Source organism: Balaenoptera ricei, chromosome 10 (genome assembly GCF_028023285.1).
Source record: "Balaenoptera ricei isolate mBalRic1 chromosome 10, mBalRic1.hap2, whole genome shotgun sequence".
NCBI classification, from domain to species: Eukaryota; Metazoa; Chordata; class Mammalia; order Artiodactyla; family Balaenopteridae; genus Balaenoptera; species Balaenoptera ricei.
In genome coordinates, this window is record NC_082648.1 from 46,710,518 (window position 1) to 46,726,153 (window position 15,636).

The 15,636-nt window shown below is 49.8% G+C and overlaps 2 protein-coding genes across 4 annotated transcripts; one reads left to right on the forward strand and one right to left on the reverse strand.

The window, feature by feature from the left end:
- Window positions 1-9,219, reverse strand: PMEL (premelanosome protein). Its single transcript, XM_059934646.1, has 11 exons — window positions 9,116-9,219; window positions 5,503-5,613; window positions 5,196-5,342; window positions 4,259-4,393; window positions 3,717-3,878; window positions 2,550-3,464; window positions 1,684-1,800; window positions 1,362-1,446; window positions 1,046-1,251; window positions 856-943; window positions 1-235 (listed from the first exon to the last, which is right to left on the reverse strand). Exons 1-11 carry the CDS (start codon window positions 9,189-9,191, stop codon window positions 94-96), a joined length of 2,184 nt encoding a protein of 727 aa, XP_059790629.1. The 5' UTR covers window positions 9,192-9,219; the 3' UTR covers window positions 1-93.
- Window positions 9,220-10,119: 900 nt separating this feature from the next.
- CDK2 (cyclin dependent kinase 2) lies at window positions 10,120-15,632 on the forward strand. 3 transcript variants are annotated; one of them, XM_059936125.1, is made up of 8 exons: window positions 10,120-10,329; window positions 11,073-11,150; window positions 11,259-11,379; window positions 12,051-12,221; window positions 12,694-12,795; window positions 13,470-13,613; window positions 13,917-14,120; window positions 14,396-15,632. In XM_059936125.1, the coding sequence occupies exons 1-8, from the start codon at window positions 10,214-10,216 to the stop codon at window positions 14,498-14,500; spliced, it is 1,041 nt and encodes a 346-aa protein (XP_059792108.1). In that variant the 5' UTR covers window positions 10,120-10,213; the 3' UTR covers window positions 14,501-15,632. The 3 variants fall into 3 exon arrangements, with proteins under 3 accessions (XP_059792108.1, XP_059792109.1, XP_059792110.1); XM_059936126.1 differs by lacking the exon at window positions 13,470-13,613; XM_059936127.1 differs by lacking the exon at window positions 14,396-15,632 and having other exon boundaries at window positions 13,561-13,613; window positions 13,917-14,005.
- Window positions 15,633-15,636: the final 4 nt, after the last annotated feature.

The window sequence follows — 15,636 nt, forward strand, 5'->3', positions numbered from 1 at the left end:
CAGGTTCTGAGTCTTTATTTCAGGCAATGGTAGTCTCCAAGGGAAGACTGGAGAAAAGATAGGCATTGCTCTCCACGCTGCACGTGAGAGTACTCAGACCTGCTGCCCACTGAGGAGGGGGCTGCTCTCACCAATGGGGCAAGAGCGGAAGACCCAGGGCAGACGTAGCCACTGGGTTCTGCCGGGTGGCAGCTGGGGAAGGGGGAGAGCTGAGCCCTGCTTCGTACGTCTTCTCCTGATATTGGGAGAAAAGCGGGGATACTGGTTAGCGGTAGTCAATGGCAGCCTGTTTGTGCTTCTCCAACGAAGAGGATAAATCATATCCCAGGTTTCCTTGGCCTTGATCCTGGCTCCTTCCCCTTCTTCTCACCAACAGGGTTCATCCTCTCTTATTTCTGTGGTAACCTCTGTCCATTCCCCTCTCACCCTACCAGCTTCCCTGCTTTGAGGCCCTCGGCACCCCAGGCCTAGGGATTTGCCCTTCATGCAGGTGGAGAACTCACTTCACCCAGCCTCCTCCACTCTTGATATTATTCATTAGAAAAATCATCAAGATCATCATTTATTGCACTCTTGCTTCAGAACCAGGTGCTTTACCCACATTGTCTAGAATCCTGACAACAGCCTCACAGGGCAGGTATCAGTTTTCCTACCTTTCAGTGGCTCAGAAAGGTTAAGCTACTTCCCCAATATCCCACCAGGTCCGCAGCCCAGGCCTGTTTAACTTCCAAATCTGGGCTCTTTCCTGGACACTATGCTTTCTCAAAGGGGGTGGTGGTTCCTTCTTGCCTTGAGGAAGAATGAGCGGTGGTGCTAAGGGATAAGGGTGTGTGAGCGGCATGGTGGGGCTCTCACCTATATATCAGAGATGCGAGCAGCAAAGCCATCAATACCAGCAAGATGCCCAGGAACAGGGGAGCCTGCCCGAAGCCTGCTTCTTGACCTATAGGCAGAATCCCAGACATAGCTAGAGTCAGCAACTGCTTCCTGTCAGATATCCTCTACCACCCCCCTTCTTCATCCTACCTCTTGTCCAAGTACCTACCAGGCATGACAAGCTGGGTGCTGACCATTGCCAGGCTGTTGGCATCAGCCAAAGACACATTGAGGCAGTAGGTCCCCGAGCCGCCCTTCAGTACCTGGTGCAGAACCAGCTGGCAGGCTGGGCTGGGTGGCACAGGCTGACACAGCCGCTGGACAGGGGGCTGGCACCCTGGCGATGAGATGTCCATGCAGGCCTCCTTGGGTAGCCTGGGAGAGATGTCAGCTTACGTCAGGGAGTCTGGGAAGGAACACTAGACACCAGAGAGCAGGGCAGCAGTCAACCCAAGAGTTCTCGGGGCAACCAGTGGGACACTCACCCGCCTTGGCAAGACACAGTCAGCTCAAATGCATCTCCTTCACTGGATGGCACAGCCTGCAGGATCTCAGCACTCTCAATACCCTCTGCAAAGTTGCAAGATTTTAAGTCTGGGACTCCTCTACCAGTCCTCCCCAAAGGCCCACGGACAGGAAGGTCCTCGGGCTACCTCCCCGATCCCATCCTCATGCCTTCAAATGAAAACCCTGGGATTTGGGTATTCTTGTTCAGGTGAGTAACTCCTTCCAGGGTGTGCTTCCACTGGGCAGCCCTAAACAGCACACGCCTTCCCTCCACCAGCTCCCAAAGTAGGCAAGACTCACGGACGATGTCCAGGGTGAGGGAAAAGGAGCCATATCGATACAGAACACAATCCAGGGGGACTTGTCGCTTCACCAGGATTAAGGTGGCTGTGTCATCCAGCAGGGGGCTCTGGGAGCCTGGCAGGAGAGGATGGAAGGGGCAAAGTCATGAGACAAATGACTCACCTGGAAACAGAGGCCAAGCAGGCATTTTTCCAGGTAGAGCCAGAGCTACTGGATCCAGGCTTGGAATCAGGCAAGAGCTAGGAAATCTCATTTTATAGATAAGGAAACTGAGGCCCAGAAGGAGAAATGACTGCCCCAGAGTCACAGTTAGGGGTAGAGTTGGAGTTTTAAAAATCCCAAATGTTTATCACACCCCACACTGTGCCAGGTCCTGGGTTAGACACTTGATGTATGTTAACTCATTATAGTGTCACTATCTTATTCCTCCCTTTTCAGTGTTTCTACCACAATTCCCGGTAAACCTACTTTGGGATGGGAATCCAGAGGTGGGAAATGGTGTCAGAAACTGGGAAAGATTTCTATGCATTTACACTTAATCAGAAAATGAGATAAAGGATTATGTAAATGATCACAGACTGCTCCCTGACCTTCACTTTAGGGAACAGCTCTTTTCAGAGACAGAGGAGCAACAAGCTCTCTCCCCATGGCCTAGGAGAAGACCCTGGTTTCCTGAACTCTGGATCTCTTCCATGCCATTAAGAGGGACTTGGGGGGCTTTAAAACCAGTGAAGACTCTGAAGGGACTCCACTGGTAAGCTAAGGATTGGGTAACATCTGGATCCAGAGTAAGTCTTTCAGGTCTTTAGAGCTGTGACAAATGCCCCCACCTCAATGAACCTCATTCATACTGGCCCTCTTACCTGTAATACCTTCTGTAGACAAGAATGGGCTGGCATCTGGACTGTCAGGCTCAGGGGTGGGTACCTCTCCAGCTATGGTCTCCACCAGCTCTGTAGTTGTTACCTGTGCAACTGTGGTTCCAGAGGGTTCTGCAGTTGACACTTCAGGTGTCGTACCTATGGCCTCTGCAGTTGGCATCTCTGCAGGTGTGGTACTTATGACTTCTGAGGTTAGTACCTGCTCAGGTGTGGTACCTGTGCCCTCTGCAGTTGGCACTTGCACAGCTGTGGTTCCAGAGGGCTCTGCAGTTGGCACCTGAGCAGGTGTAGTGCCCACGACTTCTGCAGTAGGCACTTGGCCAGCTGTGGTGCCAGGGGCCTCGGCAGTTGGCACTTGCACAGCTGTGGTTCCAGAGAGCTCTGCAGTTGGCACCTGAGCAGGTGTAGTGCCCACGACTTCTGCAGTAGGCACTTGGCCAGCTGTGGTACCTCTGCCCTCTGCAGTTGGCACTTGCACAGCTGTGGTTCCAGAGGGCTCTGCAGTTGGCACCTGAGCAGGTGTAGTGCCTATGACTTCTGCAGTAGGCACTTGGCCAGCTGTGGTGCCAGGGGCCTCGGCAGTTGGCATATGCCCAGCTGTGGTGCCTGGAACTGGGGAGGAGCCACAGGATGTGAGAGGAATGGCAGCCTGTAGCACCACCTGTGCAGTGACTGGGCCAGACTCTAGGTAAGTGTGAGTGACCACAAGTGCCCGAGAGATCAGGGTCCCAGTACTGTCTCCAAAGTCCCAGGTGTAGGAGAGGTCAGCCCCAGCCAAATAGCCACTGGGGTCGTGGAGCTGGAGGGCAAAGGTCAGAGGTTGCTTTCTCAGGAAGTGCTTGTTCGCTCCATCCAAGGCCTGCAGCCGAGACATGCTCACAGAGAAGGGCACCTGGTCTGAGATTGGAGCCAGAAAAGGTGAGAACCAAGTCTGGGCCACAGCTTCTTCTTTCACAGCCACATCCTCTAACCCCAAGCTGCCTGGCCCTTCACTGGCTCCAAGCCCCACATTCCTCTGCCCATGTCTTCCTGGCTCTGCCCCTATAAGGTGCCCCTGCACACCATTTCCTCTTTCCCCTTTCCTGCCCAGCCAAGCTTCCCCACCTCCTCCTGCCCTGAGACTGGCCTTGTCCCTTCCTAAGTCCTTACCAGTAATGGTGAAGGCTGAGCGGGAGTGAGCGAGGGATATGTAGCTCTGGGACCCCCGGCGGTGGTAGACAGTCACTTCCATGATGTGTGTGCCCAGCACTGCCTTGCCTGTCCCAATGCTCAGTCCAGACACTGGGCCCCCCAGAACTTGCCAGTATTGGCCTGAGGTTTTTGGAAAGAAGAGTAGAGAAGGGGGTTAGTGGTCAAAGGGGACTGGGGAAGGGTTAGAGACAGGGCACCAGAGAAGGAAGGTCAGGAGACGTATTGAGAGGATGGTTATTTCAGAGGGTGTTTGGAAGCTTGTATATGGGGGCAGGAAAAGAGTCCTACTGAGGGGTTCCATGGGAGGGGACTGTAATTGGAGAAGGGTTCCCAGAAAGAAGTATAATGGAATTGGCTTGGTGCTGTGGAAGAAGGAGTCATGGGGGAGGTCAAGATTAGGGAAACTCACAGAGTTTAGGGGTGGGACCAAAAGAAAAGGGATCAGGTAGGAAGAGATGAATCCAAGTGTGGGTGACAGGCCAGAGAAGGGAGTCTCTCACCCCAGGTCTTCCAGACATAAACAAAGCTTCTTCTCTGAGGTGAAGGGCCAGATGGGCAGGCCCTCCCATCGGGGAAGATGCAGGTATCATCAGGTTCTTGGGGATACACTGGCTGTCCTCCCCACACCTGGCTCCCTGAAAGGAAGATACAAAGTCACCCTCAAACCCTGGCATTCCTTATTATACACCAAAACCTTTAACATGGCTCCCAGAGCAGGGCTCTGGGAATACTCCCTAGCTACAAAATATATTCTCCTTGATATAACCCACTGTGGGTGGTAGTGGGGAGAATGGAAACTGTAATTAAAGATTCCTATGTAGGGACTTCCCTGGTGGTCCAGTGGTTAAAAGACTCCACTCTTCCAATGCAGGAGGCATGGGTTCAATCCCTGGGCAGGGAACTAAGATCCCCCATGTTGAGCGGCCAAAAAAAAAAAAAAGATACCTATGTAAGTATATACATAGAGATTGGAGAGAAAGAGATTGGAAATGTATCAAAATGTTTAGAAAGATTTGCTCTGGCTAGTGGGATAAAAGTAAAAATAACAGCACCGGCTAACATTTACTGAGACTTTACTGTAGGCTAGGGCAGGCATTATGCTAAATTCTTTATATATTATCACATTTTAATCCTTACAACAACCTTTTAAAGTAGTATCATCCCTATTCTACAGATTAAGGGGATGGAAGCACAAAACAATTGAGTGACTTGCCCAGGGTCACATACTGGTAACAGGTTTAAATCCAAGTCTGTCCAACTTCTATATCCACTGGGTCTTCTGTCCCCCATTTTGGGGACTACAATTTTTTTTTTCTTTGTGCTGTATCTGTGCTTTCTAATCTAATTACATATATAATTTGTTTAAAAAAAGAAGAAGGAGGAGAAGGGGCATGAGCTGAGCCCTGAGAATGAGGCCTGGAGTGGAGTGGTACCCACCGTTAATGATGGTGTTGTTGGCCCAGATGACCTGCCCATCCGACAGCACCTTTTGGCTTTCAGGGAAGTGCAGGGCAATAGAGAAGGAGGCATTTGCCCCAAGCAGTGTAGGCCCATCATTGCTGACCTTCAGAGATACCTGGCCACCTGGAAAGGGCAGCTGCGTTAGCTGGGACTCCTTGGCTTCCCCTCCCCATATGCCTTTTCCCTTCCTGTCTTCTCAAGCTACATTCAACCCAGTTCTTGCTCCTCTCCTCTCCCCACCCCATTCCCACCATACCCTCCCCAGAAATTGCCAAGTTCCCACCTCTCCAGCAGTCAGGCCCCTGGCTTTCTGTCCACTCTGGATATAGCTGCCTGTTCCATGCTTTAGTTCTGAGCTGCCTTGAGACACCAAGCCAGTCCCGGTCTCTGGGTCCTAAAAGGAAGGTATAATGAGGACCCTCAGGTCATTACTCCCTTCTCAGGGGACCACAGTGTCCCATGTCACGTCACTCATTCTCACATTCAAAGTGCATTTTAATTTACCCAATACCCACCATGTACCAGGCACTGTGCTAGGTGCAAAGAACTTAAGAAATGAAAAAGAAATGGTCCTAAAGAAATTCAGGTTAAAGTATATGAAATAGACATATACATAAATTACTATAATTCAAGGCACTGCTTAACATGAGCCATAATAAACATGCACGATATACAACAAAATGACAGAATAAACAGATTAATTCCACTCTGGCAGACTGGGAAGGACCCAATGAGGAGTTGGCCTGTGGCATAAAGCATTCTAGGCAGAAGGCCCAGCATGAGCAGATGCATGGAGGCGTGGAAGCACATGGCATGATAGGGGACCACTAGCAGTATGGTTGATGTACACCGTGAGAGATGAGGCCAAGAAGATGGGGTGGGGGCTTTGAGTGCCAGGCGAAGGAGTTTGGCCTTTATCCTGTAGGCAAGTCCACCTCAGAAGATTTTGTTTGTTGTATTCAGATATAATTCACATGCCATAAAATTTACCCTTCAAAACTTTTTGAATATGATCAGATTTGTGTTTTAGAAGGATCACTTCAGCAAGCAGTGAGGAGGATGGACCAGAGGCAGGTAGAAATTGGGAGTGGGGACAAACAAAATTATTATAACTGACCAAGAGAGAGGTCTGGGGCTTCCCTGATGGCACAGTGGTTAAGAGTCTGCCTGCCAATGCAGGGGACGCGGGTTCGAGCCCTGGTCTGGGAAGATCCCACATGCCGCGGAGCGGCTGGGCCCGTGAGCCACAATTACTGAGCCTGTGCGTCTGGAGCATGTGCTCCGCAACAAGAGAGGCCGCGATAGTGAGAGGCCCGCGCACTGCGATGAAGAGTGGCCCCCGCTTGCCGCAACTAGAGAAAGCCCTCGCACGGAAACGAAGACCCAACACAGCCATAAATAAATAAATAAATAAATAAATAAATAAATAAATAAAAATTAAAAAGAAACTTGCTTTAAAAAAAAAAAAAAAAAAAGAGTCTGCCTGCCCGTGCTGGGGACACGGGTTTGAACTGTCGTCCAGGAGGATCCCACATGCCGCGGAGCAACCAGGCCTGTGTGCCACAGCTGCCAAGACTGGGCTCTGGAGCCCGCGAGCCACAACTACTGAGCTTGCGTGCCACAATTGCTGAAGCCCACGCGCTCTAGAGCCTGTGCTCCACAGCAAGAGAAGCCACCGCAACAAGAAGCCCGCGCACCACAACAAAGAGTAGCCCCTGCTCGCCACAACTAGAGAAAGCCTGCACGCAGCAGTGAAGACCCAACACAGCCAAAAATAAATTAAAATAAAATAAATAAATTAAATTTAAAAAAAAAAAGAGAGGTCTGAAAGAAAGGGATATGATGGCTCTCCACATGCCTCACCCAGATCCAACAACTATCAACATTTTGCCACATTTGCTTTATCGATCCTTTGTTGTTGGTTTGTTTTTTGGTTAAAGCATTTAATTTTCTTTTTTAGAGTATTCATTTCTAATGCTGTACTTTTCTTTCTTTCTTTCTTTCCTTCCTTCCTTCCTTTATTTTTATTTATTTATTATTTTTTTTTCCTTCCTCTATTCTTTTGGCTGTGTCGGGTCTTAGTTGCAGCATGTGGGATCTTTTGTTGCAGCGTGCGGGCTTCTCTCTAGTTGTGGCGTGTGGGTTTTCTCTCTCTAGTTGTGGTGTGTGGGCTCCAGGATGCGGGGGCTCCAGAGCGCATGGGCTCTGTAGTTTGCGGCACGCAGACTCTCTCCTTGAGGCGCACGAGCTCAGTAGCTGTGGTGCGCAGGTTTAGTTGCCCCGCGCCATGTGGGATCTTAATTCCCCGACCAGGGATCTAACCCGTGACCCCTGCATTGGAAGGTGGATTCTTTACCGCTGGACCACCAGGGAAGTCCCTGGCTAAAGCATTCACAAGCAAATCCCAGACATAATGTTATTTAAAACCGTACAAATTCAGTATGTATCTGTAAAAAAGAAATATTTTCTTGAATAAATACAATGCTAATTCACACTAGACAAAATTATTGAAACCAGTCCATACAAAATTTCATGAATATCTAAAAATGTCTTCTTATGATTTTAAAAATCAGGATCCAAAAAGTAAGCACAGGGCTTCCCTGGTGGCGCAGTGGCCGAGAATCTGCCTGCCAATGCAGGGGACACGGGTTCGAGCCCTGGTCTGGGAAAATCCCACATGCCGCGGAGCGACTAGGCCCATGAGCCACAATTGCTGAGCCTGCGCGTCTGGAGCCTGTGCTCCGCAACAAGAGAGGTCGCGATAGTGAGAGGCCCGCGCACCGCGATGAAGAGTGGCCCCCACTTGCCACAACTAGAGAAAGCCCTCGCACAGAAACGAAGACCCAACACAGCCATAAATAAATAAATAAATAAATTTTAAAAAGCCCTCTAATAAGTACTTAATGAAAATAAATTGACTGAAGGGTAGCAATGATGTCTTTAAAAAAAAAAAAAAAAAGTAAGCACAATATTTTAAGAGCCTCAGGTGGACACGTATGAACAGAATGTTTCCAGAGTACAATAAGGAACGTAGTAAAAGAAAAAGACTTGAAACTGCACCATGAATGAGGGAAGTCAGATCAAGGAGAACTTCCTAGAAGTCTGTGAGACCAGGGATCTAGAGAAAGGGGGGCACTGGAATATGATGCAGATATTTCAGCACAGCAGAGACTATCCTCACTCCATTTCTAATATGTACCAGAAACCTGGTTGATTCTGCTGGGGGAGGATCTGGAATCATCCCACTGAGCATCCCACCATGAGAGCAAGAGAATTATAAGATGCCCCATTCTTTCTCCACTCCCAACCCTCCCTCCTCAGAGCAGCACGGGACATTCCAGACCCTCTCACCACCCCCCACCCCCACCCCTTGCTCCTGTCACGAGGCCCCAATCCCCCAGAGCTCTTTCATGTGATGCTCAGCTGAGACCCCTCTGCCTGTCTCTCCCAGCCCCAGAACAAAAGCCTGGGCTGTGTTCGCCTATGCCCATCCCAAAGAGGGGATGTGGTGTCTCTTTACCCTCTAACCAACACCACATTCTTTTGCTCCTCACTTTAAGTACCCTATCCCAAGTGCCTGAGACATTGCCTAAAAGAGTCTCCCACTCATTTTACTCCCTTGGAGCCCCTGCTCCAGCTCACTGCCCAGGGGGTCTCAGAATTAGGGCCACAAAGACCCACTATTCTCTTGCCCTTCCAAGCAAATGGAGTTATTTTCAGGCTGAGTCCCAAATCTTCATGTGGGGAGGGAGCTCAGTTGCCCATGTCCTCACTAAATCAAATGGGTGGGAGATGCCCGAAGCATGGCTGGTTATCTCCCATTAGGGAGGGGAAAACCAGAGCAGGTGTGCAACCCCAGATTCACACTTGCTCATGTCCACACACCCCACACTCACCTTCTGTGGCCCCCACAGCCAGAAGAGCACCCATCACAGCCACATGGAGAAGGCATTTTCTCAGCACCAGATCCATCCTGTTCTTCTTTCCAGCAACCAAAGGCGCTGGGGCGTAGGACAAGCCCCTATATAAGAAACGGATGCTCATTTGCATAGCCCTTCCCTCTCTCCCTGCAGGGGAGGCCTGGGAGGAGCAGGAGGACCTGAGAAAGGCAGAACTGAGGAGGGATCCTGGTCCCTGGACATCCCGCTACTCAGTGACAGTTTCTGGTTTCACAGGGTCACGCTCATCTTAAAGCACTCCATCCCCCCGTGGAAAGAACTGACTGAAGGGCAGCTACAAAACAAAACACGTACCGGACACACACGATTCATCATGGGAGAGTGGATCAATTTATTGTGAGTCAAACCAGGAACCTCTCAAAAAGACTGTAGAAGCAGTGACCCTGGATCCAAAATCAAAGAGAGACAGTATCGGAGTAGGCGGAGAGACGGAGGCAACGACTCCTCCGAGGCCCGGGAGACCCTTAAAATGAGATTCCCAGCTTCATGCTTTCAGAGGAGGCTCCCTGGACCAGGTGGCATTCAATCTTAGGGCAATACACATTTTCCTAGGGGTGGTGAAAACGGCGAATTAGAGATCAGGAAATCCCTATAGACTCAGGACACAGGTAGGAAACTCAATCCCAAATCAGATACTTGGAAAAAGGTGTTCAGCCTCCCCACCTACGTTGAAACTTGTCTTAATGCCCCTCGGAACCAAACTTGCGCGGGGCGGGGTCGTTTGCAGAGAAGGACGCAGGGCTGGCCCCTCCCGCTCTGACGTTGACCAATAGGAAGATCTGGGGGCGGAGCCATGGAAACGCGGGAAGGAGGGGCGGGGCTTCTGGTGGCGGTAGGGAACTGGGGGGAGGCGGTAACATTGTTTCAAGTTGGACAAATTGACAAGAGCGAGAGTTACACTGCGTTCCATCCCGACTTGGGGCCAAGGTACTGGGCCCTGTTTCCCCTCCTCGGCCCCCGAGAGCTGGGTGCCGCTTTCTGCAGGTTCCCAGGCCCCCGCTCCAGGGCCGGGCTGACCCGACTCGCTAGCGCTTCATGGAGAACTTCCAAAAAGTGGAAAAGATCGGAGAGGGAACGTACGGAGTTGTGTACAAAGCCAAAAACAAGGTGACGGGAGAAGTGGTGGCGCTTAAAAAAATCCGCCTGGACACGTGAGTGGCCTCTGTACCCGGGACTCCTAACTCGGGAGCTCCTTGAGTGCCCCCTACCCCCACCCCAACCGGCGGTGGCCATCCAGGGACCGGAAGGTAGCAGGGAGGGACTTCTTTTGAAGTGGAGAGGTGGGTTGAAGGACGAGTAGAGTGTTTCCCGGGGGAGACTATAGGGTAGTGTAGAATCCATGGGAAATTTCCTCCCTAAAGGCGGGTGATGCCCCCAAAGGTACAGTCAGAAAGACTCAGGAAGAGGAAGGAGGCCTCTGAGATGGGGGTTCCAGGACTCCCTGTGGAGCTGGGTTTTGCAGTAAGCTGTAAAGAGCACCTTTTTGAATGACGAGCCCTCCTCACTGCCCCAACCCCACCCTCATCTTAGAATTCTCTCCCCCTTTCAAAAGAATGGCAGTTGAACCTCACTGGCCCCTCTAGAGAGGCTGGGTGCTGCTACTCCCCCCCCCCTTTTTTTTTTTTTTTTACCTGTTACCTTCTTCACCTTCACCAGGAGGCTTTGCTAACCTAACCCTGGGCAAAGAAGAAATAATGACCTTAATGTGTCCAAAAGCCAGTCCTCTCCATCCATGAATTAACCCCTGAAGCACCCCTTCTCTTCTCTCACTTTCCTAGGGGATGCTGGGGTGGTGTCTCTGTGGGGAGGGAGGGGGCAGGGTAGAATCACTGGGCTGGGGGAAAAGGAATATTTGTAACCACATTCCCATCTCTGCTTTCCCAACTTCTCCAAGTGAGACGGAGGGTGTACCCAGTACTGCCATACGAGAGATCTCTCTGCTTAAGGAGCTTAACCACCCTAATATTGTCAAGTAAGTATGTATCTGGGAGGTGCTCTGACAGTAAAGGAGGATGCCTTCTGTTTGTGTTGTCTGGGCATTTCTCTCCCTCACCTCTATCCCTGGACCTCCCTTCCCTAGGCTGCTGGATGTCATTCATACAGAAAACAAACTCTACCTGGTTTTTGAGTTTCTGCACCAGGATCTCAAGAAATTCATGGATGCCTCTGCTCTCACTGGCATTCCTCTTCCCCTCATAAAGGTAGTCCTTCTCATCATCTCCTCCCAACATGGGCATGTCTTGGGGGGACTGAAGGCAGGCAATCCAGACTGAGTGTTGATTTGTGATCTTAGCTTCCTTCCCAGCCCTCACCCCCCTACACACACACACACACACACACACACACACAATCACACATACCTTTTTTGTGGCTCCTTCACTGCTCATTATGCTTATTAACCCTAAGGCTGGGCAGGAGAATCAAAGAAGTTGAAACTCTAGTGAGTCAGCTTAGCAGCTCAGGTGGAAGGTGAGATGAAACTCAGATAATTGGGACTGGAGGGCACTTGGTAGACCCCTCCAAAAAGCCTTTCCACCTGCTTGGTGGGAGAAATAGCCAGTGAGTCTCTATTGTCTGTTTTTCTGGGTTCTTTACTCCCAGAGCTACTTTCAATCTATCAGCAAACATTTATCCAACACACATTTATTGCACACCTTCAATGTGCTGAACACAGGATACGGAAAAGAAATGCAAAACTGAGTAAGACCTGATCCTTATCCTCACTGGGCTGACAGTCCAATCGGGGAGATGGCTTGTAAACATGTAATTATTATCTAACTAGTGAAGGCTTTAGTAGAACTTTGGAGGCACAGAGGAGACCCTAATCTTCTCACGGTGATGAAAAACACAGTCTTTTCTCTCCCCTTGTCAGAGCTATCTGTTCCAGCTGCTCCAAGGCCTAGCTTTCTGCCATTCTCATCGGGTCCTACACCGAGACCTCAAACCTCAGAATCTGCTTATCAACGCAGAGGGGGCCATCAAGCTAGCAGACTTTGGACTAGCCAGAGCCTTTGGAGTCCCTGTTCGTACTTACACCCACGAGGTGAGTCCCTCTCTGCATGTCTTCTCTGAACTTCCTGGGAGGTGTTATCAGGGACATTCACAAAGTTTTTAATAACTATCTGGCCAGCAGTTTCTCTCTCACTAGATGGAAAGTATCTCTGACACCCTAAGAGGTCTTAGAGTATACACAGAGTTCATATTTTGATAGATAACAAGCCAGGAGAGCTGGATGGCACGCCATTAAAATTATGACCGATTGCCTCAAGTTTTCCAAGAAGGTTGCAAATTGGGGGTTCAGAAAATATGGTCCCCAGAACCATGGACTAGGCTAACTCTGGGCTAAGAAGTTGTACCCAGTTATTTTACTTAGCGGAAATCAGAGGGAAGGGAAGGATGGAGGGAAAGAAGCTGCTTGTTAAGAAGCTGAGTTAGCAGAGTAGTCCTGAGGAAGTGAGATGTGGGAATCTCCATGCCCCATACACCACCCCTCCCCTTCCTACGCTTGTCCTCAGGTGGTGACTCTGTGGTACCGAGCGCCTGAAATCCTTCTGGGCTGCAAATACTACTCCACAGCTGTGGACATCTGGAGCCTGGGCTGCATCTTTGCTGAGATGGTACGGAGGCATGCCCGAGTTCTACCCAGCCCACCCCTCCCCACATTCAAGAACAACAGAACTGTTTCTTGGCCTAGACCTATGGCCCTTCTCTTATCACAGGGTCCTTCCTCTAGAGTAGCACAAAGTGGGTGGTGGGGAAAGGATAGGACTGTCATCCCTGATGTCAACCACAATGTTAGGATATCCTCAAACAGCTTTAGCATGCAGTATACATCTTATCTCTGAATTGAGCTAAATCATTGCTGCAACTGTTTTAGCTTTAGCCTGCATATATTTGGGAAATTGAGTTCCATTTAGTGTCCCCTTCATTTGGCCTGTAGACCTTATTGTAGGGCACCAGGAATGTGGTGAGGCCAACTTTGTTCACCTTACCCACACCTTTTATTTAAACTGCAGACTTAGATCACATCCCCCCTCAACCTCTGGCTTTTCAGATTGAAGGATCCCTGAGGCCCAGCCTTATAAGGGAGCTCTCATCCCCTTTAATACAACAGTGGAGTGAGCTAAGTTTTCAAATCAAATCAGCAGTATGTTTTATGGTCCCTTATCTGGGTTGTATCTGGGGGCATGGAGACCATTAGCCCATATATATAATGTGCATTTATCCCCCAGTGCGTTACTTTACAATTGCCCATATTCGTCTCTCAATTCATCAAAAAATATTTGTTAAGCACCTAGTGTGTACCCAGCACCATGCTAGGTGCTGTGGGGAACACAGAAGAAATGGAAGACACAGTCTCTGCCCGCTGTGCTCCTATCTAGAAGTGGCTGCATCACAAGGAGGGGGGATGACCGCAGTGTCTACCCCACACCCCGTGAGTGGCTTGGGATCCCTTTGCTACATGTCAGTGGCACCCCAGACATTCACCCCCTCCCAGCCCCACCCAGCCTTGGGGATCTGCAAAGCCATGGTTGGGGGAAGGAAGGAGGGGGCGAGGAGACAGATGAAGGGACTTCATTGTCTCAGGCTCTGTTTGACTGACCCCATGAAAGGCCCTGGGGAGGGAGTCATGGGGCCCTGCTGACCTTCCACTGCCTGTGGGAACCTCCATTATCCAGTGGGCAGTTTTGACTGACGTCAATGTGGGTCTTGGCTTTTCCTCTTTCCCCATTTTCAGGTGACCCGGCGGGCCCTATTCCCCGGAGATTCTGAGATCGACCAACTCTTCCGGATCTTTCGGACTCTGGGGACCCCAGATGAGGTGGTTTGGCCAGGAGTTACTTCTATGCCTGATTATAAGCCAAGTTTCCCCAAGTGGGCCAGGCAAGATTTTAGCAAAGTTGTGCCCCCCCTGGATGAAGATGGACGGAGCTTGTTATCGGTGAGAGTGGGGAGTGGGCACCCATTTCCTCTCATTCACTCCCCCAGGGCAGGGTTTTTCCAGGATGAAGGAAGAATGAGGCCCTGGACTCCTGGTCTCAGCATTACCCTAGCCCCTGCTTCCCTCTCGCTGTTGTGCACCCCTTAGATACAGGAAGGAGGGAAATGGGAACTCTTCCTTGGGTGAAAGGAATTGTTTCCCGATTTCTCAAAACACCTGCTGCCCATTTACTCCATTATCACATAACTGACGTCAGCATACATCTCTCCCTCCAGCAAATGCTGCACTACGACCCCAACAAGCGGATTTCAGCAAAGGCAGCTTTGGCTCACCCTTTCTTCCAGGATGTGACCAAGCCAGTACCTCACCTTCGACTCTGATGGCCTTCTCAAGCCCCTACTCCCAGTCTCACCCTCTCCTCCAGTGAGGGCATGATCTGGCTTGGCCCAGGGCTCTTAGCTCACTGATCTTGTCTGGCTGCCTTAGCACTCACCTGCCCCTCTTAGCCAGCCAACTCTGGGGAGAGGGGGTGGAGGGAAGAAATAGGTGAAATTGAAAGGAAGCGTCAATATTACATGCACTTAATCTCTGCACCATGCTCTCCCCTTCCTCTTAGTCATTGCTTAGGAGGGCTGGTATTTAAAAAAAAAAAAAAAAAAAAGACTGTTTCTCCTTCCTCCACATAGGGTTTGCCATCCCAGTCTCTGAAAGCCCTGCAATTATTATTTTCTATGTTTCAGGTGACAGAGACCCCAAACCTCCCACAGCCCTGTGTAAGGCCAACTGATAGCAGGGGCACTAAATTGGAACTTTTGAAAACCAAGCAAAACAAAAACATGGGGAGGGGCCTGTTTTAAAGAATTAGGTTAAAAAAATAGATCCAACCAGTTTATACCCTAGTTTTAGTGTTTCATCTCACCTAACAGTCTGGGAGACTCAAGACTCCCTGTCTTAGACACCCAGTCTCTGCAGTCCTGGTGGGACTGCAGTAGAAATGATTGCTCCTAGTCTTCTTGCCTGTCCCTCCTACAGGCAAGGGGTGTCTGGGCTCTGGGACAGGGACCGTGCTTCACCGAGGCCTTATGAGGCAAGTGAAAGATGTTTGAATTTTTCTCTTCCTTTTAAGATTCTTAGTTCTTCAGGTGCTAGGTCCCATCTTCCTCTAAAGGCCAGCCCATAGGAGTGAAAGTTAAGGTTAAGACCTCATTTTAAGAATGCTGACACTTTTTTAGGGCTGTGCCTGAGTGGGGACATTGGGAAAAAAATATTTCTTTAAAAGAAGGATGAACAATTATATTTATATTTCAGGTTATAGCAGTTTTTTAAGTGGGAATCGGTGGGGATTTGTTGCCATGTGCACCTTGGGGTTTGTAACGCGAATGTTTAAAAAAAAAAAAAGCTTTTTTTCTTTTTTGTCTCTCTTCTCCCACCTTTTGTCCTTGAGTGTTCTTGCTATTAACATTATTTGTAATTTAGTTTGTAATTGATTAAAAAAAAGTTCCTGGTTTTATAGTTC

Coding starts and splice junctions, on each gene's coding strand:
- PMEL (XM_059934646.1), bottom strand. CDS start 9,191: ATGGATCTGGTGCTGAGAAAATGCCTTCTCCATGTGGCTGTGATGGGT. Junction 5,614..9,115: donor GGCTGTGGGGGCCACAGAAG/GTGAGTGTGGGG, acceptor CCTTCCTTTTAG/GACCCAGAGACCGGGACTGG. Junction 3,465..3,716: donor CTCAGCCTTCACCATTACTG/GTAAGGACTTAG, acceptor CTCCAATCTCAG/ACCAGGTGCCCTTCTCTGTG.
- CDK2 (XM_059936125.1), top strand. CDS start 10,214: ATGGAGAACTTCCAAAAAGTGGAAAAGATCGGAGAGGGAACGTACGGA. Junction 11,151..11,258: donor AACCACCCTAATATTGTCAA/GTAAGTATGTAT, acceptor TCCCTTCCCTAG/GCTGCTGGATGTCATTCATA. Junction 13,614..13,916: donor CAGTGTCTACCCCACACCCC/GTGAGTGGCTTG, acceptor CCCCATTTTCAG/GTGACCCGGCGGGCCCTATT.